The 24,769-nt window shown below is 35.9% G+C and overlaps 1 protein-coding gene across 2 annotated transcripts in view; it reads left to right on the top strand.

Annotated features, from left to right (window-relative positions):
- The window catches only part of FGF14 (fibroblast growth factor 14), a 309,235-nt gene that overhangs the window by 47,947 nt on the left and 236,519 nt on the right, over nucleotides 1-24,769 (top strand). For both annotated transcript variants that reach the window (XM_053707806.1, XM_053707804.1), the window contains exon 2: nucleotides 15,860-15,970. In XM_053707806.1, the coding sequence (XP_053563781.1) occupies nucleotides 15,919-15,970 (52 nt within the window). In that variant the 5' untranslated portion in view covers nucleotides 15,860-15,918. The remainder of the gene's footprint in view (nucleotides 1-15,859; nucleotides 15,971-24,769) is intronic.

The following is a 24,769-nucleotide window of genomic DNA, read 5'->3' on the forward strand; positions in this document are numbered from 1 at the left end:
ATGCATGAAAAGTTAAAATATATGTCAACATGTGTGCTCTTACCATAAAAACACACTAAACTCTTAGCATCTATTGCTGAGGCAGGCCAGCCAAAACATATAAAAAATACAATTTATAAAGATCTATTTAAGGTATAGTCAAATATCTGTTAGTGTTAGCATAGCACAGTAGAACCTATATGTGAATTAAGCTAAGTCTTAACCTCCTCACTTTATGAATCTTGGGTTCAGAAATACAATGGAGAGCAGCCCATGTGTTAAACATATTAAATTAAACTAAGACCCATGGCAAGATGAGTATATCAGGAACAGCCTTTTCCTCAGGGCTCACAAATTGAATGGTATACTATAAGCGTAGCGTAGAGCTAACTATATTCATCTGTATAATTTGGATATACCTCAACTAATAATAAAAACATTTCTACTAATTTGTTGCTATATCCAATCTTGTTTTCCCTTTCCCTATAAATGATATTACCTTTATTATTATAGATAATTTTTTTGTTCTGTGGTCTATTACTAGCAAAGATGAACTTGCCATGCGACCCAATGTATCTCTATTGTCATAATAAAAGGAAACTATAATAACCAATGGGTAGGCTCGTGGGGTCTAATGGACCAATGATAGGAGAAGCTGTATATGTTCAATTCTTATAGGAGAGGGTAAATTTGGGTGTCCCGGCCGCAGACAACCCTGTCACCTAAAAAAAAACTTGCTTCCTATTCTTTGGTATAAAATAATTTGATTACAATAAATGACCCCTATTGCCATCTCTCTATCTAAGGTATAAGTGTGTTGCAGTACTAAGCTAAACAATCTTCCCCTATTTTAGAAAGTACAATAGATGACAAGTACTTTAAGGAAATAATTAGCTTACTCTAGGCAAACAAAGGGTAAATTTAGTGGATTTCAACAGATAACTATGGGCTTATCGTATATCCTTATGCGCCTAAGAGGGCTAGAGAAAAAATACTGTTACATCAAATAATATTTACATTTGTGTATATGCATTTAGGAGCAAGGAAAAAGTACAACATCAGATTTTTGTGCTGTGGGGTAGTATAGCAGAGGGAGTTCTCAAGATGTTAGGCAGTCTTGGTGGGTATAGTACGCCCCAAATCACCTCCTTCCATGCACTCCCTTTATCCAATACCTGCTCTAATTGACCGTATCAGTCTAAGTATGTTTCACATACCAGCCCAGAGATCCCAGGGGGAATAATGGCACATAGCCCGGTACATCTGCAGGATCTGACGGTGCTCCCAGCAGGAATGTTGTGACAAGCGTGCAAAGCTGATGACAGAAAGGAGCGTTCTTAGAAATGCGTGAGCACTGTGACGCTCTGTGGTGCCTGATTCTATGTGCGAGCAGCCATATTGTATTCTCCTCCATGTGTGCAATCTGCTTGTAGGGGCAGAGGGAGAGTGAAGCTCCATCTTGAGGCTTGTACCTGCTGATGTCAACGGCGAGGAGCGTGCCTGAAGAGCTGCAGGTGCTATGTTGCTCTGTGACTCCTGTACTTCTTTGCGCTCCTCTGTGGTGTTGTCGCCACGTGTACGTGCTGCTTGAATTGTGTCAATAAGGGCATCAAAGCCTCTCACACATCCTCTTCCCATGTTCCTCCAGCAAATCTCTGAAAACAGTATAAGGTGCTTGGGTCTCCATGTTGGGCAGCAGTGCACTATAACACTCATTAGGCATTATGATATGGCAGAGGCTTGGAGGATTATTAGGTGCTTTTAAGTGCTGCAGTGATTATCCCTGCTAGGTGTGCTAATCCACCAAAATGGCGCTCCAGTGTGTGGCGGGCAGCTCCGAGACAGTTATTCAGCTCAGTATTGATCCCACAACCACCGATTGTTTATCAGCATGTCCTAGGCTTCTCCCTGTGTTATTACCCTTTAGTTACGATATTTGTTTTTAGGGTTCCTGTTGTCAATGGGGCTTTCTTGGATGCTGTATACACGGAGCTCCCAGATCATGCGACCATCTTAGTTGCTGGGCAGTTCCGCCCCCCTAAATTACAAATGTAATAATGGAGCGGAGCTATCCTGGAAGACATCCTGTGCAGAGCGTCCTCTTCATACGATCACCACCGTACACTGAAGTTGAATGCAAGGTAGCCGTTTCAAAATGGCGTACCTGGCATTCTTATTGGCTGATTTGATTGTTCAAATTCAAATCAGCCAATAGGATGAGAGCTTCTGAAATCCTATTTGCTGTTCAAATCACCCAATAGGATTTTAGTAGCTCTCATCCTATTGGCTGTTTTGAACAGCCAATAGGATTTCAGAAGCTCTCAACCTATTGGCTGATTTTAATTGCAAGAATCAAATCAGCCAATAGGAAGGCAAGGTATGCCATTTTGAAACGGCTACCTTGCATTCAACTTCAGTGTAAAGCGGTGACCGTATGAAGAGGACGCTCCACGCAGGATGGCATCGGCTTCCAGGATACCTCCACTCTGTGCCGTCGGAATGAAGATAGAAGACGTCCTAGAAATGGATGAAGGTGTCGCTGCCTGGATGAGGACTTCTTGCCGCCTGGATGAAGATGGATGTCCAGACTTCAGGAACCGTGAGTAGGTTTTATGGGGTTAGTGTTAGGTTTTTTATTTTTTATTTTTTTGGGTGGGTTTATTTTTTAGATTAGGGCTTTGGGCAATTGTAAAAGAGCTGAATGCCCTTTTAAGGGCAGTAAAAAAAGAGCTGAATGCCCATTTAAGGGAAATGCCCCATACAAATGCCCCTTATGGGGCAATGGGTAGCTAAGGTTTCTTTTAGAGTTAGGTTTTTTATTTTGGGGGGTTGGTTGGGTGGTGGGTTTTACTGTTGGGGGACTTTGTATTTTTTTACAGTTAAAAGAGCTGTTTAACTTAGGGCAATGCCCTACAAAAGGCCATTTTAAGGGCTATTGGTAGTTTATTGTAGGTTAGGGGGTGTTTTTATTTTGTGGGGCTTTTTTATTTTTATAGGGCTATTAGATTAGGTGTAATTTGTTTTTATTTTTGATAATTTCGTTTATTTTTTGTAATCTTAGTGTTTTTTTATTTTTCATAATTTAGTGTATTTTTTGTAATTTTAGATTTTTTTAATTTTTTCGTAGTGTTAGTTTTTTTTAAATTTGTCATTTAGATTTTTTAATTGGTAGTTTTTTATTTTATTAGAATAGTAATGTTAGGTTAATTTATAGTTTAAACTTAGGTTTATTTTTATTTCACAGGTAAGTTTTTATTTTTAAATATAGTTATATTGTAATTTTAATTTAAAGTTAGGGGGGTGTTAGGTTTAGGGGTTAATAGTTAAATTTAGTATTCTGCTATGTAGGGGGCCAATAGGTTTATTTAGTGGCAGCAATGTGGAGGCCGGAGATTTAGGGGTTAATAGGTTTATTTAGTGGCGGTGATGTGGGAGGCCGGAGGTTTAGGGGTTAATAACTTTGTTATAGTGTCGGGGAGTGGCGGTTTAGGGGTTAATATATTTAAACAGTGTTGGGGATGTGGGTGGGTGGCAGATTAGGGGTTAATAGGTTTATTTAATAGTTGCGATGTGGGTGGGCGGCAGATTAGGGGTTAATAAATTTAATATACAGGGAGTGCAGAATTATTAGGCAAGTTGTATTTTTGAGGATTAATTTTATTATTGAACAACAACCATGTTCTCAATGAACCCAAAAAACTCATTAATATCAAAGCTGAATAGTTTTGGAAGTAGTTTTTAGTTTGTTTTTAGTTATAGCTATTTTAGGGGGATATCTGTGTGTGCAGGTGACTATTACTGTGCATAATTATTAGGCAACTTAACAAAAAACAAATATATACCCATTTCAATTATTTATTTTTACCAGTGAAACCAATATAACATCTCAACATTCACAAATATACATTTCTGACATTCAAAAACAAAACAAAAACAAATCAGTGACCAATATAGCCACCTTTCTTTGCAAGGACACTCAAAAGCCTGCCATCCATGGATTCTGTCAGTGTTTTGATCTGTTCACCATCAACATTGCGTGCAGCAGCAACAACAGCCTCCCAGACACTGTTCAGAGAGGTGTACTGTTTTCCCTCCTTGTAAATCTCACATTTGATGATGGACCACAGGTTCTCAATGGGGTTCAGATCAGGTGAACAAGGAGGCCATGTCATTAGATTTTCTTCTTTTATACCCTGTCTTGCCAGCCACGCTGTGGAGTACTTGGACGCGTGTGATGGAGCATTGTCCTGCATGAAAATCATGTTTTTCTTGAAGGATGCAGACTTCTTCCTGTACCACTGCTTGAAGAAGGTGTCTTCCAGAAACTGGCAGTAGGACTGGGAGTTGAGCTTGACTCCATCCTCAACCCGAAAAGGCCCCACAAGCTCATCTTTGATGATACCAGCCCAAAGCAGTACTCCACCTCCACCTTGCTGGCGTCTGAGTCGGACTGGAGCTCTCTGCCCTTTACCAATCTAGCCACGGGCCCATCCATCTGGCCCATCAAGACTCACTCTCATTTCATCAGTCCATAAAACCTTAGAAAAATCAGTCTTGAGATATTTATTGGCCCAGTCTTGACGTTTCAGCTTGTGTGTCTTGTTCAGTGGTGGTCGTCTTTCAGCCTTTCTTACCTTGGCCATGTCTCTGAGTATTGCACACCTTGTGCTTTTGGGCACTCCAGTGATGTTGCAGCTCTGAAATATGGCCAAACTGGTGGCAAGTGGCATCTTGGCAGCTGCACGCTTGACTTTTCTCAGTTCATGGGCAGTTATTTTGCGCTTTGGTTTTTCCACACGCTTTTTGCGACCCTGTTGACTATTTTGAATGAAACGCTTGATTGTTCGATGATCACGCTTCAGAAGCTTTGCAATTTTAAGAGTGCTGCATCCCTCTGCAAGATATCTCACTATTTTTTACTTTTCTGAGCCTGTCAAGTCCTTCTTTTGACCCATTTTAACAAAGGAAAGGAAGTTGCCTAATAATTATGCACACCTGATATAGGGTGTTGATGTCATTAGACCACACCCCTTCTCATTACAGAGATGCACATCACCTAATATGCTTAATTGGTAGTAGGCTTTCGAGCCTATACAGCTTGGATTAAGACAACATGCATAAAGAGCATGATGTGGTCAAAATACTCATTTGCCTAATAATTCTGCACTCCCTGTAGTGTTTGCGGTGCGGGAGGGTGGCGGTTTAGGGGTTAATAGGTAGTTTATGGGTGTTAGTCTACTTTATAATACTTTAGTTATGAGTTTTGTTAAACCTTTTTGTTTTGCAAAATCTATAACTACTGCTCTCAGATGGCGGTATGGCTCGTGTCGGTATAGGCTGTAGCGTAAGAATTTTAGCCTGAACGCACAACCTGTAATACCGGCGCTATGGAAATCCCACACTCAAACATAATTTTTTTTGAGGGCGGAATGGACGTTGCGTTTCCAGGCTATAATGCTTGCGGTATAGCAATACCGCAGAGACTCGTAATATGCGTTCCTGGCCATTCCAGCGTAATGGCCATTTTTTTCAGGGTTAAAGGCCGTACCGCACCGTAACGCAAAACTTGTAATCTAGGTGAATGTTAATAATAAAAAAAAAAATTAAGAAAGCAAAATACCTTGTTTTAAAATTTAATGAACAGGTAATGTAGAAACTATTTATGGAACCTTTTATATATTATATTATAAAAGCAGTATAGGCTCTGCTATCTAAATGATAGCTGTTCAAGAATTTTGTATTTTAACCCCATCATCTGCTTTGATAATTTAGGTTTGGCTTGCTCAAAACTGAGAAACTCAGAGGATTCAATACATTCTAATTAGCAGCGTATTTTTAAAATACCATTTGATTTACCCTGCCGAACGAACTTAAATGTTAGGATTATTTGAAACGGTATATTATTGATGATAAGATATTTTAAAATATGTTACTGCTATTTTTAAAATAATACTATGGGCCCCATTTAACAATGGCTGGCATCGCTGGCAGTGGGCAGCAATATGCTGCCCGCATTTAACATTGAATCCAGCGCTACGGAATTTGGCGGCGCTATACAAATAAATGATAATAATAATAATAACTAGCTTCTACGTGTGCAATGCTGCCCCTATTAATCCAAGGCTAATTGTGTGTTAACAGGGGCTGTCAATCACCCTTGTTTTTAATCCACTGGCTAAAAGCTGGCGTACAGGTTAGGAGGCAGCTGTCTGATGGCTGTGAGCCTGCACCAAAGACTCTCCAAAGTTGCACACGCAGCTTGATAAATGGAGCTCTTAGAATGAATATAATTAAATCTGAAATGCAGAAAACTAGCATTGTAAACTCATAGTATATATAAGCAACTAAGCACTCCATTGCAAAAGAAATGTTTTTAAATCAGTTATTAACACTTGGATTTTTTTTTGTTAGTGCAGTTTGCTGTTGCCAGTTAAGGACATATGTAAATAAGCTTGTGCTCTAAGCTAACAAATTGCTGTGTAGAATATTGCAAGCTCAGACAAATGTTATCCTATGTAAGTATGACAGAGATACTCCAACCCGGGGCTTTCTGGAGAAAATGGGACAATCATAATATTATGAGGTATTTAAAAAGAAAAACAGTCAAAATAAATAAATAATGAATGAGTAGCACAATGTTAATTATTAAGGGAGAGGTTAATTATTAAGCTTAATGTTCCTCTAATTAAATTATAATTAGAAATTTTAGCCAGGAATTTTGTGGCTTTCGTAGGTTGTAAACCAGCTCACATCTCACTAGTTAAAGATTAAAATAGGAGAGAACATTAAGAATCCAGTTTTACTAAGGTATGCCACAGCCACGCCCACATTTGCATTCTAAAAGTGTAATGGATCTGGGCAACTGAATACATTAGAACAGGCTTTTGTCTGCATTCCAGCCTGTCACAGTACTTATAACAAGTTTATGTAATTGTAACACTTTGCTGAATGTGTGGAACCTTGTGATTATTGACAAAACTGGTAAAAGCGCTGACATAAGCACCATATGCAAATCTGACAGCTGTTTACTTACTGGGGCATAATTGACACATCTACCTCTTGGGCTAATGTTAGTTCTTCTAAGAATTATATTAACCTCCTTAATGTCTGGACTAAAAGAAATGGCTGCAGCATTGCATTTATCTCTGGCAGCCAAATGGGGTTAGAGCTTATGGTTCCTAATTTTGTTTATGGCAAATAAACATATCAGTATATTGTCTGATGCTCTATTTTTTTGGACAGAAATAGCAAACCCCAAGGCTATGTAAGAGCCTTTAATCTTAAAGACATTGTAAGTGCTACAAGACAGAACTATTACTTAGAAAAAGTCACACAAACCTATTTTATACAAATTAAATAAAATGTTTATTAATTGTTGGAAAATTAATTCTTCAAGGTTTGTCAGATTCACTGTATGGGAGTGTCTAGTGGGGAGAGTATTGTTGCAACACTGGTTTATCTTTTAAAGGTACTTTAAATAAATATATATATATGTGTGTGTATCTGTGCATGATAATATAGTTAATTGAAAGAGCACTGCAAAGATCTGCACAAAAATAAGTGTTATTAGTAAAATGTGTAATTTCTGCACTGATCTAGGATCTCACAGTGTAGAAGGGTAATATACAATAAAAATATAGGGACCTTATATTGTAGGGCTGCCAAACATGCACTGCACTGTGTATAAAGAAACATGGTAAACTATATTAATGTTAGTACTTGGTATGAGGATCTGTTGGTCTTGAGCTATGAGTTGATGATCTAGAATTAATAAAGTATACAAATGTACAGCAATTGGCATAACCTAACCTGAATAGCTGATTGTGATAAACAGTTCATAGGGTCCCATGTACTATGCCATGGGTGAATGAGAGTTAGTTCCTATGATCCAATGCACTGTGCCACTAGTGGACGAGGGTTAGTTCATATGGCCCCATGTACTATGCCATGGGTGAATTAGAGTTAGTTCATAGAGCCCCATATGCTATGTCAGTGGTGAACAAGGTTCCCAACTTGGTGAACTGTCCGCCTGGCTTTGCAGCAAACAAGCACGTTGCTCATATGTGCTATTACACTAGCACTTGTGCATGTCTGACAATAACCCTAAAGAAATAAGTTAGGGATGATTTCTACCCACCAACTCAGAGGTGGTCAGAGATAGTAAGAAGCAGCAATCTGTGTGACCACTGCTTCTTAAATTGCAGACAGTAGGCCTGCTCATACAAGAGCTCCATCATATCATTTGCTGCATGGAGCTGATAGTATTGTCCTAATACATTAGCTGTGTTCATTTTGCAAAGCACTGTGTTTACCTGAAAATAAATATTTGTATACAGAAGTGATAATAGTATATAAAACTAAAAGGCATATATATATATATATATATATATATATATATATATATATATATACACAGATATATATACAGTATATATATATTTATATATATATATATATATATATAATCGGTATACTGTATATACATACAATATACTCAGAAAGTATTTAAATCCCTTCATTTGTTTTACATTTGAATAGTTATACTAAAAGGTATTTTTTTTTATTTTTTTCACATCAATCTAAAGTTAACTCCATACCCCATAATGACAAAGCAAAAAACAGATGTTTGATAGCTATGCAAATTTATCAAAAATAAAAAAACTGAAATATCACATTGACATAAGTATTCAGACTATTTGCTCTAACACCTGAAATTTAGCTCAGGTGCATCCCATTTCTCTGGACCATCTTTGAGATGTGTCTATGCTTTGATTAGAGTCCACCTGTGGCAAATTTAAATGATTGGACTTGATTTGGAAAGACACATACTTGTCTATAAAAGGTCTCACAGCTAAAAATGCATATTAGAGCAACATCCAAGCCATGGGTCAAAGGAATTTCTTGCAGATGTTAGAGACATGATTGTGTTGAGGCACAGATCTAGGAAAGACTACAAAACATTTCAGCTCCCTTTAAGGATCCCAAGAGCACAATAGCCTCCATAATTCTTAAATGAAAGACGTTTGAAACAACCAGGACTCTTCCTAGAACTGGGCACCTGACCAAACTGAAGGGGGGGAGAAGGGCCTTGGCAAGAGAGGTGACCAAAACAACTGATAATCACTTTGGTTGAGCTCCAGAGATCGTGTGTAGAGATGGGATAACTAAAGTATTAAAGGGACAGTCTACACCAAAAATGTTATTGTTTAAAAAATAGGTAAAACCTTTAGTACCCATTCCCCAGCTTGGACAACCAACATTGTTATATTAATATACTTTATAACATGTATACCTCTAAATGTCTGCCTGCTTCTACACCACTACAGACAGCCTCTTATCATATACATTTGTATTAGCTTTTCACAACAAGAAACTGCTAATTTGTGTGAGTTATATAGATACAATTGTCCTCTCTCCTGTGGAGTTGTGCATCAAACAGCATTAATTGGCTAAAATGCAAGTCAATAGCCAAGTGATAAGGGGTCTGTTAGAAGAGACTTAGATACAAGGTAATCACAGATGTAAAAAGTATTTTAATATAACCATGTTGGCTGTGCAAAACTGGGGTATGGGTAATAAAGAGATTATATATCTTTTTAAACAAAAACAATTTTGAAGTAGACTGTCCCTTTAAAGACCAGAGAGTGTCTTGTGCTGGATTGTATGCATATATATGTGTGTGTATGTGTGTGTATATATATATATATATATATATATATATATCAGTGACGTGCAGTGACGTCAGAGGCTGGTGAGGCAGTGGCTTGGATACGCCTTCATTCTTTAGATATCCTTTGTTGAAGACATAGCAATGCACATGGGTGAGCCAATCACGAAGTATCTATGTGCAGCCACCAATCAGCAGCTACTGAGCATATTTAGATATGATTTTCAACAAAGGATATCAAAAGAATGAAGACAATTAGCTATTAGCTGTAAATTGGAAAGTTATTTAAATTGCATGTTCTTTCTAAATCATGAAAGAAAACATATGGGTTTCATGTCCCTTTAAATGGTGTCTTGGAAAACTGGTCAACTTAGTAAACATCTGATTTTAGTCTAAAGAATTGTAACAGAAACACTTGCCAGATAACAAAATGCTTGCTCTCATTATGAGATCTAGAAACCCATGCCCATTAAAATATGTTTAAAACATACTTTTTACTTTAATGCCTCAAATTATGCTTATAGATTCTTTCATTATTCAGTAAATATAAAAATGTCTTGATCCAGTGGCGGCTGGTGAAATTTAAAGATGGTGGGGCGCTTGACCCCACCCCTTTAAATAAAGCCACACCATCAGATGGCACTACCAATTCATTAATTAAATAAATAAAAGGTAGACAGAAACACATACACAGAGGGTTAGAGAGAGAAAGAGAGAGAGACACACACTCAGAGGGTTAGAGAGAAAGAGAGAGAGAGAGACACGCACAGAGGGTTAGAGAGAGAGAGACACACACAGAGGGTTAGAGAGAGAGAGAGAAAGAGAGAGAGAGACACACAGAGGGTTAGAGAGAGAGAGAAAGAGAGAGAGAGACACACACAGAGGGTTAGAGAGAGATAGAAAGAGAGAGAGAGAGACACACAGGGTTAGAGAGAGAGAGAAAGAGAGAGAGAGACAAACAATCACACACAGAGGGTTAGAGAAAGAGAGAGAGACACAATCAAACACAGAGGGTTAGAGAGACACATAAGGGATGGGAGAGTCAGAGGGGGAAGAAGAGAGACAGAGAGACCATGGGGATAACAACACATAAGGAGAGATATGGATAGATAGATAGAGAGAGACACACACACAAGGGGGGAGGGAGAGAGACCACTGCATTTTTAAGTAATAAAACAGCAGAGCTACAGAGAGTTCAGAAAGTGAAGGCAAGCTGTTAAGTTAGTGGGTGTAAAGGTTGAGGAAACAAAAAAAAACCACATTATTTAAATTATAATTTTCACTAACAGAATCCCTTTCAGTGAAATCTAAGGTTGTAGAACTTACTTCAAAGATGTGTCTTAAACACTGCTTATTGACTGAATCTCTTCCTGCTCTGCCTCTGTCTGCATTAAGGAAGTGACAGTGGCACATTCCACTGCACTTAGAGGGGAAGTACAGAACTCTCTTTTTCACTTTAGCAAAAGCTGGCAGCTTCACAGCACAGCAAAAAAATAAATTAAAGTAGCTTTTTTCCGTTTTTGTTTTGTTTTATATGATTTAACATCCAGCCCCAACCCTAAGTTCCACTTACTAATGCCTCTCACTGGATTGGGTCAGCCCAAATAGGACTGCCTCAAATAAGCAGTTAATGGGCCATCCAATGATCTTAACCACTGTCATCCAGTAGATGGCGCAGCATGTTGTGTAATGGTGGGCAGACCTGCTTGTGCCTATCCATTACACAACATGTATCTGTGAAGAAAAAAAATGCTAGGTAAAAAAATTGCAATTTTTTATTTTATTTTTTTAAAGCCCATTAAAAAATATATATTTTTGCCCATATGAGAGGTGAAGCACTGCCTCACCTGCCTCTAGTGACTGCACATCACTGATATATATATATATATATATAAGCTAAGATCGTTGTCAGTACACATTATTAGAGCAGCTTACTTGGTTATATATGCCCAATTACCTACTCTAAGTATCTTCCCAAGTAGAATGGGTGATCTACAAAGAGTAGCTAGAAGTGAATTGGCAGTTGATCATAGATAGAAAGTGCTGTATGTGTGGAGCTTGTCTCACTTCACTGTAGAAGCCATAATGGTATATCCAATCCTATATGTCTGGGGTGGTTGGGTTAGTCTGTGTATTTATATAGTGTTTCATAACTAGGAGGACTATATAAAACTATATGTAAATGCAGAGACATGCCTTATAAGTATGTAAACCCGTAAAGGTATATGTTCATACATACAAGAGATTAATCAATCCAATTATAACAATGACTATATCAGTGTGCTAAAGACAATTTTATGTCTGATTTTATTGGACCCAGTGGGGAACATAACCTGCACTACATAAATACATACTTAATTAATACATACATAATTGACACAGGATGATAAGCTAATGTGACATTTGTTGACATTAATTGTGACTAATCATATGCTGAATGGAATTTACACGTTGTATATATTTGCAGGAAGCACTATATGTTTTGGAATACACTGTTTTTTATTTGTTTATGCTTGTAACCTGGTAACCGTGAGTTTGTCATGGTAAAACAGTTTTGATGCAATTTTTTGAATAATTGATGTATAGGACATAGCATATTTAAATTGCACTGATACCATTGTTACACTGTCTGGTCTGAGGAAGGGGTCTGCGAACCCCAAAACGTTACCACTGAATAAATAATACTTTATCTAAATCCAGTGAGTGCAGTCCCTGTTTGGAATTCATATATATATATATATATATATATATATATATATGTATAAATATATATATATCTATATATACAGTATATATATATATATATATATATATATATATATATATATATATATATATAGCCAATAGCAAGCAAAACTCAAAGGATTTTTCATCTCTTGGCTTTTGTTTGTGAAAATCTTGTGAGTGCTTCTATTAGTTATATCTAACTATATCAAAGTTAGCACCCAGGTGGATGTCCCTAGAGTGTGGATTTACTATGTAGTTTGTTTTATGTATATATATATATCTATATATACAGTATATATATATATATATATATATATATATATATATATATATATATATATATATATATATATATATAGCCAATAGCAAGCAAAACTCAAAGGATTTTTCATCTCTTGGCTTTTGTTTGTGAAAATCTTGTGAGTGCTTCTATTAGTTATATCTAACTATATCAAAGTTAGCACCCAGGTGGATGTCCCTAGAGTGTGGATTTACTATGTAGTTTGTTTTATGTATATTTAATATAAACATATACAACACATAGAAAGTATGTCACTCTTCTGCAAGCACACAGATAGATTAAAAGCAAAATGGAAGAGTTAGTTATAGCATTCGGCCAAATGGTGACAGTACAAGGACCATGTGAAAGTCTCTTCCTCCCTGGGTCCATAACCTACAGCCACAAAATACATGCCTTTAACCTTGTTTTCCACAGGGGAATTGCAAAGGGCCTGTGTCACCCTTGTTTGTATCTCATTGTGTTTGGTTGAAGGCATGCATGCAGCCTTTAGATACATTTAGTCCTGACAACTGCATGCACTGTTCTTCTCCAGCTACATGGAATGCTTAAAGGGACAGTCAACACCAGAATTTTTGTTGCTTAAAAAGAAAGATAATCCCTTTATTACCCGTTCCCCAGTTTTGCACAACCAACATAGTTATATTAATATACTTTTTACCTCTGTAATTATCTTGTATCTAAGCTTCTGCTGACTGCCCCCTTATTTCAGTTCTTTTGACAGATATGCAGTTTAGCCAATCAGTGCTCAGTCCTAGGTCACTTTACGTGCATGAGCTCAATGTTATCTATATGAAACATGTGAACTAATGCCCTCTAGTGGTCAAAATGCATTCAGATTAGAGGCAGTCTTCAAGGTCTAAGAAATTAGCATATGAACCTCCTAGTTTTAGCTTTCAACTAAGAATACCAAGAGAACAAAGCAAAATTGGTGATAAAAGTAAATTGGGAAGTTGTTTAAAATTGCATGCCCTATTTAAATCATGAAAGTTTTTTTGGACTTGACTGTCCCTTTAAAATTGTGATTTTCAGTCTTAGTCTAAAGGAGATATAGAAGGCAATATGGTGATACCATCAGGATTCCCAAACCTATTCCCAAGGTCCATTTTTAAGATCCCGTAAATTATCTGGCTAGTAGATTTGTTGAGCCTTTTAAAGCTCTTCGACATTATTAGAGCATTTAAATCAAGCAGGATTATAATGACTGGCAATAAAGAAGGGTTTAAAATAAAATGATAACCCCCCCACCCCCCCAAAAAAATAAAAAATAATCTGGTGCTGTATTTACTTTTTTGTTCAATTAATTTGCATTTATTTTTCTGTAGCCAGTTTTATTTTAATATATCTGTTACTTTTGCATTTGCATTTTATGCCTGATATTGATAACATTTACCTTGAATACTTACAAATACATTATTAAAATTAGAGGGGGTGTTGAAAGTTCTAATTATCCTATTGGTCTCAAATATATGTATGTTTGCTATAATTAGCAATAACTTTTATTGCTCTTACAGAACATCCTTCAGAGTAGATTTAAAGAATTGGCTAAACCCCAAATGTTTATTATATTAAGATAATTCTTAGGAGGATTAAAAGCTTTGAAAGCAGGTCATGAAATAAGAAAAACAACAACAAAAAACTCCTTATCGATCTTCTAATAACTTTAATTAATTAAACCCAGCTGATAGTGGATTTCAAACTTATATGTGTGTAAAAAAACAAGTTTCTCATCTCTGGCCAATTGAAGCAATAACACAATGAATGAGGGTCAGACTCATTCTGACCCCCCTTGCTAAGGCTTGCATTGCTTAACTAAATGACATCTGAAGAGGAACTAAGCTCTTAAATGCAGACTGAGAAGTTGAATTTTGTGTTCCCAGAATCTGTAATTCATGTGATTATATGAGCAATAAGCTTTAGCTCAGAGAGTTTCATGATAATATTTAAGGGAACAAAACAGTCTTTTTACAGATTTTTTCCAGTGTTCTACTGTAATGTGTTCTTACTAGCCAATAATATCCTATAAAGATATTTAAAAAATATATAATACTGGTGCCCACTGGACATTACCTATGTGATTTTTTTTAACTGTCAGTATCTTTTTATATTCGTTAATTTACATAATGGTCAGAGATCCTACAAGAAACTGTTGTTTAATGTAATTATAGTGAAACTTAAAGGGACAGTATACACAAATTTTAATTTAACTGCATGTAATAGACACTACTATGAAGAAGAATTTGAACAGATACTGATATAATAATCCAGTATAAAACCTTTTAAAAACTTACTTAGAAGCTCCCAATTTAGCAATTTTGATGAGATTAGCCTGGCACACCCACTGAAAGGGGCTGATAGCAGAAAAGGTGATTAAAAAGATAAAATAGAAAAGGTGATTAAAAAGATAAAATAGGATAGTGAAAACATATTAAATACGCTAACAAAATCTGTCAAACTTAAATAGAACAAAACATTTAAAAACAATAATTATTTCACTTATTCCTTTGACAGTTTAATCCCATAAACCATCAGATTATGTAACACAGAAGTCACTCAAATAGAGTTGATGTAATCTAGTAGTGAGTATATCCTAATTATACTGTAAAATCATCTCAGTGAGCCAAAGAAATTGGATAGTGACAAATAAGCGCTAATTCTATTCAGTATTTATATGTTACTGTTTTAGTGTTACCTTTCATTTGTGTTTGTTGCATTAAATGGACATTAATGTTATCTATTCTATACTATACTATACTATAATATGCTATGCTATACTAAGCTAAACTAGACAAAGGCAAAAAAATAGTTTTTGTTTTTTTAAATTGTGCATGAATATTTTACATTTTTTAGTCTAACGCACCTTTAAAGAGACATTTAAACTATTATTTATTTTTTTGTGAATACCTAGAGTCTAGTTTCTGCTGCTTAAAAACAACAGGTCACCACACCTCTTGTACTAAAAAGGTTAAATGTGTGGAAAAGGTCATAAAACTGGTATGGTCAGGTTCTCTGGAAATTTGTATCTCAGCTCTATTTTTTCAGCTCAGTAGTTTTTCTCCTTTCCAAACTGAAAATGGCAGCCAGGGAGAGCATTAGTTTTCCTTCCCAGCTTAAAGCAACAACAAGAGAAAAACAAATATTTGATGACAAAGTTCTGATGCTAATGGCAAAATATGTCTGTATTGCAGATCCCCAACTCAAGGGCATCGTGACCAGGTTATATTGCAGGCAAGGATATTACTTGCAAATGCACCCGGATGGAACACTTGATGGAACCAAGGATGACAGCAGCAATTCTAGTAGGTCTTTATTTCGTACAGTTTTAATAGATGTTCATTTGTTTCATTCAAAGATTATGTGAATAGTACAAAAATATAAAGGGGTCCCTTACAAAAGCTTAGCAAATTATCTATCTACAAAAATCTTCATAGACTTTATTTGTAGAAAAATCACTAGACAAAAGTGATTGAACCAATAGCCAGCAAAAAAAATAAAAAAAATCCTTGTGTTTTACTTTTAAGGTTTACGTTTAAATAGGTTGTGAAGAAAAATTGAGCTATAGTTACTGGTTAATTACACATTAATGTAGTTTGATTTTTATTTGCAGAATATATTTTGTTTTTTGTTTGTTTGTTTTTTGCAAACCACTGAATAATATTAGTATCACTGCTAGGGATGGGCAAATGTTTCGCAACATTAGAAAAACGGCACGAATTTTAACACATTTGTTCGTTCGAATCGAATTTCGAATGTTTACATAACATTCTAACATTCGACTTTCGAATGTTCGGTTTCGAATTTTACGATTACATTCGAAAATATTCTTTTCGAAAAATTTGAATTTAGATTGTAATAGTATTTCTAATGCTTTTTCTTCAAATGTAATATTCGAATTATGCAGTATTCGAATTCGAAAAATTCGAATTTAGATTGTAATAGTATTTCTAATGCTTTTTCTTTAAATGTAATATTCGAATTATGCAATACGTGTATTAGAATTCGAAAAATTCGAATTTAGATTGTAATAGTATTTCTAATGCTTTTTCTTTAAATGTAATATTTGAATTAAAAAAAATTGAATTTATATTCGAATTCGAAAAATTCGAATTTATATGTTGTAATAGTATTTCTAATGCTTTCTTTAAATGTAATATTCGAATTATGCAATATTCTATATGGAAACATTTGAAATGATATATTTGTATCTATTTATGTATCAATTTACTAGATTCCCGCCCTACCACATGAACTATTGAACTTCTGAATAGTATTTGTTAAATAGAATGTTAAATTCGAAATTTTGAATGTGGACATTCGATATAATTATAAACATTCGAATTCGAAAGTGACATTCGAAAACTGTAAATAACATTTGATTTTCGAATTTTTAAGAATATTCGTTCTTATTGACATTCGGATTTAGAATTTGAATTTCAGTAATAACATTTGTTCTACATTCGAAATTTTAAAATTTACACATTCGCCCATCCCTAATCACTGCCTACAGCTTAAATACTAATTTACTAGCATATAGCGTTGTTTCTACATGAGGTATAGAAAAGGTTTGCTCTTCAAAGTAAAGTTAGAGATTGTCTTTTTGTGTATTACATTTTGTGACAATAATCATGTGTACAATTGGTAATTCCAATACTATAATATATATTGTAACTACTTACTAATTGATATTGTCCTCATTCAACAATGACTTTGTAGGTAAACCCAACACCATAATAGCTGATTTTCATCTAATATGTCACTAAAACATTTTAGGAATAATTACATTATTATAGGGAAACTGTAGGATTTTTTTCCTTTGGTAAATCTAAAAGAATGTATTTCAGAATAGATTAAAATAGATTTTTAAATGCCCGCCCCTGTCATGAGGCTTATTAAAGAGTGCCCCTTTTACCATTATTGCTGTGGGCATTGCATTTCTAGAAAGTACACAACAGATGATGCTTCATACTATTTGTCAAATTATTAGTGTAATTTACATTGCAGAGTTACAAACACTAGCAAAACTAATAGGCTAAACACAAAAAAGACACACTACTTGGAGTCTTTTTAAAAAGCCACACTATGGCTAAGTGGATATATCTGTAAAGGGATATGGTCTAACACCTGAATTTGACTCTAGAAAAACAAAATAACATTTTAAATCTTCCACTAAATCTCAAATATAAATTACAAGGTTAACACATTTGAGCTGTGGATAGCTCTATAACAAAGGAAAACAAAGTAAAGTTGATAATATAAGCAAACTTGAAGTTTTTTTTTTAAATTATATGCTTATCTGAATCAATAAAGTTTCATTTTGAAAGTCATGCTTCTTTAAGAATACTTAGGATGGGAACAGGTTAGATAAGCACAATTGTGCAACTGATTGTATCACCTGTGTGGTACTCCTGCAATTCTGATAATCAGGCCCCAGTTTAAAAGATTGTTGAGTGGAGTAGAAACTATTACTTGGAAAAAACAATATAAGTAGCGCTTAAAAGTGTAATAACCTATATACCAAGCTAAAGTATCTGCCCCACTAAAGCAGATAAGCAAATGTCAGAAATTCAAAAGAATATGTAGCTAGCACTCCAAATACAGGAGCAAAGAAACTATTACTTACAATACCTTTTCTGCCTTACAAAATACTTTACTTGGAACAGGGCATAAAGTATGATAGTAAATCACAGCTATTCAAGCTCATGTTTCATCCTGTCATTACCTGAAGTATTTTTAGTGGAATGCTGTAAAGAGCTTTGCATGTTGTGGTATTCTTTTCACTAGCAAATGAAGGTGCATTCCTTGTGGTTAAAATGAAGAGGGAGGACACGCACAGTCTCAGGACACACACATACAGGAGCAGTGCATTATTTATTTGTATGTCATTTTCCACAAATATTATTAAAGGTATTTACCATATTCAAAATTAAAATTATATTACTTATAGGGATATTGAAATAAAAATGAAACTTTGATGATTCAGGCAGAGCAAGCTATTTTGTGACATCTTCAAACTTACTTTCTTCTCATTGTATACTTTGTTGTTACATATCTCCTTTATATGGTAAAATACCCAAGAAGGCTCATTGCATTCAGTTATATGAAAGTGGTGTTTTTTTATTTTTATTATTTTTTATTAAAGGAACATTATAGTGATAAAATGACATGCACTAATTTTTATAGCATGTCATTTAATCACTAGCAATGCTGCAAATCTATGTGTTTAACCACTGCAAAGTGGTTAAATACAAAGTTAAAGCACAGTTCAGGACCCTCAGAGCACTGCTGGTCTCGAGTGGATACTGCCACTGATTCAATTAGTAGTGCCAGTTACACAGTCCAGCTGTTATATTAAACGGATATGAAACCCAAATATTTTCTTTCATGATTCAGATCCAGCAGGCAATTTTAAGCAACTTTCTAATTTACTCCTTTTATCAATTATTCTTCGTTCTCTTGGTATCTTTAGCTCATAAGCTCACATTCCTGCTTTTTCAAGTAAAGATACCACGAGAACGAAGAAAAATTGCTAATAGGAGTAAATTAGAAAGTTTCTTAAAATTGCATGCTCTATCTGATTAATGAAAGAAAGAAAAAAATGAGGTTTCATATCATTTTAAGCATAGAAATGTGCTGGTTGATAAAACTCAACATTTTCATACTGGACACCACCATTATTGAGCTCTTTATTTTTTTTTTTTTGTTCAATCTTTTATTTATGACAAAGATTATAACAGTACATCCAGGAAAAATGTACAGCATATATGTGGTATAGTCTCGTTATTTAGCCTCGGGTTCAGTCTTTATTGTTTTAGGAAGTCCATTTCCAAGGCGTGCTCATGAGGGCTCAGCATATCATAAACAAGACCAGGAGCCAATTAGGGATGCTGACTGGCAGGGCTTTGTGCCTCTAGGCTTTTGTATGCAAGAGAAATAAAGGTAGTTCCCTGAGAAGAATATGCACTAGGGGAGGTATTTGCATATATATATATGGAGAGCAGAGGGCTGCTGTATGAACCCCTCTCCTGGGGAGATGCCAGCTATAGGCAATGTGGGTAAAAGGAGTAGGGGTATGACCCACAGGTAATAAATGCCGGCGGGAAAGGGAGGAGAGGGGTCCTAGAAAATGTGGTTATATAATAGTAACACTATGGGGAGAGTTTGTTATAGGGGCGGAGCTAGTAGTGTCATAAGTAAACCAAATATCACATATCCATAAAAAGAGATAGTAGTTTGTAAGACAGCTATTTACGTAATATGAAATATCCCTAGGTTATATGTAACAGTGGAATATAAGGGGTTCTATACATTAAACCAAACTGTAAGATAACTAGTTTTGGGAGATGTGGGGACTACTTAACTAGTTTGATAGATCCATGGTTAGACTATTAACCCATTATATTATTCTCCAACTGCTATCAAGTATAATAAGTTATAGTGTGATATAGAGCTTAAATGAGAAGTATGTAGTTTGTTATATCAGATATTAGTTTTTTTACTATAGAATATAGTGGAGTTATGCTCGTATGTTAGTGATCTTTCATGTATCCCCTTTGGAGGATCAGAATTAGCAGACAAAATTATACATTATGAACACTATGAGTATGTATCTCTACAAGTATATAAAGGGCAGTATCAAATGATAAATCAGTATCACACAAACATAAGAAAATATGGCAGAATTAAAGGTAGAATGTAATATGGTTTGCTATTACTTATACACGGGGCCAATACAATCTAATTAAGTAGCAAGTTTAAGCGAACTTATATATAAAAAAAACAAAAAACAAAACTCACAGACAGCAGCAACAAACCTGCTTGCACATAATAAGGAATAAGAAAGAGTGGTCACATATGGCAACACAGCCAGCCCAGGCTAATAGGATATCTAAGTATAATGCAGAGATATGTGTCTAGAAGGAACATATCATAATGTGGTTGAATACCTGTGCCCCTGTGTATAACCTAATAGAAACACCTATATATTACCAATGAAAATGTAAATAGCTGCTATCATTTAGATAGCTTCAACCTCTAAAGTAGTGTGAGTTAGTAGTAGAAAATTACAAGCCTGTCATAGAGGTTTGAAATTAACCTAATAAGCTGTAGAGTGAAGCCACCACCATGCCCAATATAGCCACAAGATACAGAGAATAATACATATAGAAAGCACTTTGAAAACGGTAATAAAGCAACTAAACTTTGGGATAAACAAGTCCAGCACCAAGTTGTACATTGATGGACATATGATGAAGTCGTCAACCCACCAAGGTGCCTGGCTTATAGACTGTGAAATTCCCCCTATAGATATATACAGATCTCTATGATAAAATATACAGGGGAACAGCATCAAATATATAACACAGTATAGTAGGTGGCATTCAAACAGGACCCATCCTGATCATACGGTGTGCGTAAGCTGAGTCGGACTGCTATATAGTTATCTGTATAAGGGGATAGAGAGAGAGGAGCACACTTGTTAACCTATAAAGAGAAATCATCCCCTACCTCATATATAAATAATTAGTTTCCATAGAGCTGGGTTAAATATGACAATATAAAGAACCTGTATATAAAATGTTAGGGAAGATATATTTTAACCTGTGAGGGGTAAGGTACCATCTGAGAAGAAATTTATAATTGGTTTCTAGGAGGGCAGCAGAGTGTGCTGATTTGGAGGTCTTTTGGAAAATAGTGTACCATTCTTGTTCAGTAAAGGTGTATGGCAATTCCCTGTGCCATAAAACAATTGTTGGTGTTTGTGTGATTCCCGAAGGTGTTATGAGTAACAAATACAACAAAGAAATAGCATGCTGGGGAGGAGAGTCAAGAGTACAAAGTTTTTCTAATGGTGTGCGGTCTCTCGTTATTAAGTGTTTCAAATTGTGCATGTCTACAAAGTGTTTAAGTTGCAGATATCGGAACCAATATGTAAATTGCGTAATGTTGAGTCTTTCCAAATATTGCTTGGGTATCAATTTACCTGCATCCAACAGTTTGTACAAAGGCAATGAATTCTTCAGGTTACTTAATTTGGGGTAACCAACACCCCTATTGGGAAGTCAGCATTAGACAACGCAGTTGTCAGTGGGGAGTGGACCTTGGAGAGGCTCTGGTGTGCATGTAGTATACATGACCAAGTTGCAAGAGTTTCCTTGATGATAGGGTATTTGTTAATGATGGTGGTTGGTTAATTTTGGGCTGCCAACAGTACACACCTAGTTGAGACACATTTGTAATATCATGCTCTAAGACTATCCAAGTTTTGTTATGTGTTTGAGAGAGCGTCCACCAATCTACAATTCTCCTCAGGAACACCGCTAATCGGTATTTAGTTTTTCGGGAGATGTAGGGTAGCTCTAGCAATCCTGGGTGGGCGTTTTTTCCAGATATAAGAATTTACCATTGTTTGTAATCTGGGAAGGTATGTAACTGGGAGTGGTATTGGAAGAGTTTGAAACAGGTAGAGAATTTGTGGAAGGATAGTCATTTTGGTTACCCCTATTCTACCAATCCAGGATATCTTTTTATGTAGCCATGTTGATGTGTCTTTTGTGAGGGTAGTAAGGAGAGCTTCATAGTTTAAGTCAAATAATTGCTGGAAGTTTGTAGAGAGATGGACACCTAAGTACTTTAAGGAATTGTATTGTATTAGGTATGGGGATTGTTGCTGCAGTGTGTGTAAGTCTTCATCTGTTAAGTTGATAGGGAGAATTTCCAATTTTGTTGGTTAACTAAGTAGTTGGAACACGAGCCAAAGTCCTCCAGGGAGCCCTTCACCACAGAGAGAGAGATAGTCGGATATGTCAGTGTCAACAGTAGGTCGTCCGCATATAATGCTAATTTGTGACTGTTGGACTTTATGGTAAGTCCGTGTATATCAGGGTTGTTATGTAACACAATGGCTAGGGCCTCCATTGACAGTACGAATAGTAGAAGGGATAGTGGGCAGCCCTGATGGGTACTGTTTGAGATGTGAAAAGGAGAGGATAAGATACCATTAACTCTGATTTTGGCTTTCGGTGAGTTGTATAAAGCAAAAATCCTGTGAATAAAACTGTTGGGGAAGCCAAATTTTTGTAAGGTGAGTTTTAAAAAGGTCCAGTCTAGTCTGTCAAATGCTTTTTCAGCATCTGTCGAAAGTAAAATGAGAGGGAGGTCATGTTCGGAGGCATATTGCATTAGGTGGAGAATTTTCACGGTATTGTCTTTAGCCTCTCTCTGCGGTAGTATTTTATTTAATCTGGTGGCAAATATTTTCACATATTTCTTAATGTCAATATTTAGGAGGGAAATGGGACGGTAGTTTGAAGGAACTGCGGTTTAGGTATCACAGTCACTATTGCTTCTAACATGGAAGGGGGTAACCCTGTATTTTCATCAATATGGTTAAAAACTGATAACAGGTATGGTATTATGATATTTTTTAATTTTTTATAAAAAGTGCCTGTAAGACCATCAGGGCCAGGGCTTTTCCCATGTTTTAGGGAGTGGATTGCAGCTTCAATTTCTTCTGCAGCAATTGGTGTGGTTAGCATGTCCAAACAGTCAAGCGGGATAGTTGGAAGGGATATGGAATCTAGATATTGGTGGCATTTGGATTGGTGGTCTCTGATGTTTCTGTTGGGTGTTAAATTATAGAGGTCAGAGAAATATGTTTTGAAGATCTCTGCAATTCTCTGGGACTTTACGGTTGGCTTGTTAGGAGGGTCTTGGAGAGATATAATGAAGTGAGTTGATTGCTTAGTTTTAAGTGCTCTAGCTAACAATTTGCCAGGTTTATTCCCTTCTAGAAAAAAACCTTTGCTGTAATCTGAGAGCTTGTGTTTGTGCAGAGTGGTCTAGAAATTCAGTGAGTTTGTGTTTTTCTTGGTCTAACTGGGATTTGAAGGATTTATCACTGGGATTTATTTTGTAGTCTAGGTGTTGATAGTGATTGGTTAGGTCTTGATATTGTATTCTATGTTTTTTTCCGCTTATTGGACTTGATTTTTATCAATTCCCCCCTCAAAGAGCACTTGTGTGCTTCCCACAATATGTGTGGGTCAATATCTGGAGTATCATTCGTCTGGAAATAATCCAGTAGAAATGTCTCCCATTGTTGTACTGTTTGGTCATCCTTTAGTAGTGCGTCGTCTAGACGCCATTGATAGGGTTTAAAGGGCAGAGAGGACCATCGTAAATTACAAAGAACTGCTGAGTGGTCCGACCAGGCCATGGGGGAAATTTCAGTATTGACTACTGAGGTAATGATGGTGTCTATAAGGATATAGTCTATGCATGAGTGTGATTGGTTAGGTGACAAATAGAAGGTAAAATATTTTTTAACAGGGTGTTGGATGCGCCAGGTGTCGTGTATTCCCATGAGTGTTAAATCATCCTTTATTGATTTGAGAGTTCGTTTGGACAGAGAGGACCGTGTAGTGAAGCTATCCATGAGTGGGTTTAAGGGAGTATTGAGGTCTCCTCCTATGATGAGGGAGCCCTTAGAAAAAGACAATATGTTATTAGTAATTCTACGAAAAAAGGAGGGTTCATGTCCGGCTAAATAATGTGTTTCTTGTAAAAACAAGATGTCTACTTGTTTGTGGGTGATATCCGTAAACGCCATTGAATGCTTGTGAGGAACATTAAACCCTTTAACATTTTGTGTCATTATTCTTATTGGTCTTGTACCGATCATAGCTGATCAACTATTAGGGGTGTAAGTGGGAGAGAAGAGGTATTGTTGGGGAGATCAAGTAGATTAATTTTTAAAGTATGTAGCAATATGAGGTCTTGTCAAAGGTCTGTTAGGTGAACATTGGAATAATGTAGTAAGCACTGTTAAGTAATAGCTGTGAACAACAAATAAACAACACAAAAACAACAAGAACATAAACAAATAACATGACATCTTATGTCACAGAATCAGGGAAGAATAACCTATCCCGTTCTAAAATGTAAACATGAATAAGTAAAGGACAAATTGTTCATATTGAGCTAGGAACTATTAGAACTAAGATAACATCTTTAAAGGATAGCTCAGTCTTTACTGCTTAAAAGCAGACAGAACCTAAACAAGGAAGGAAAATAATTTTGTGAAAAAAGTAGTCCTCAGA

Source organism: Bombina bombina, chromosome 3, assembly GCF_027579735.1.
Source record: "Bombina bombina isolate aBomBom1 chromosome 3, aBomBom1.pri, whole genome shotgun sequence".
NCBI lineage: Eukaryota > Metazoa > Chordata > Amphibia > Anura > Bombinatoridae > Bombina > Bombina bombina.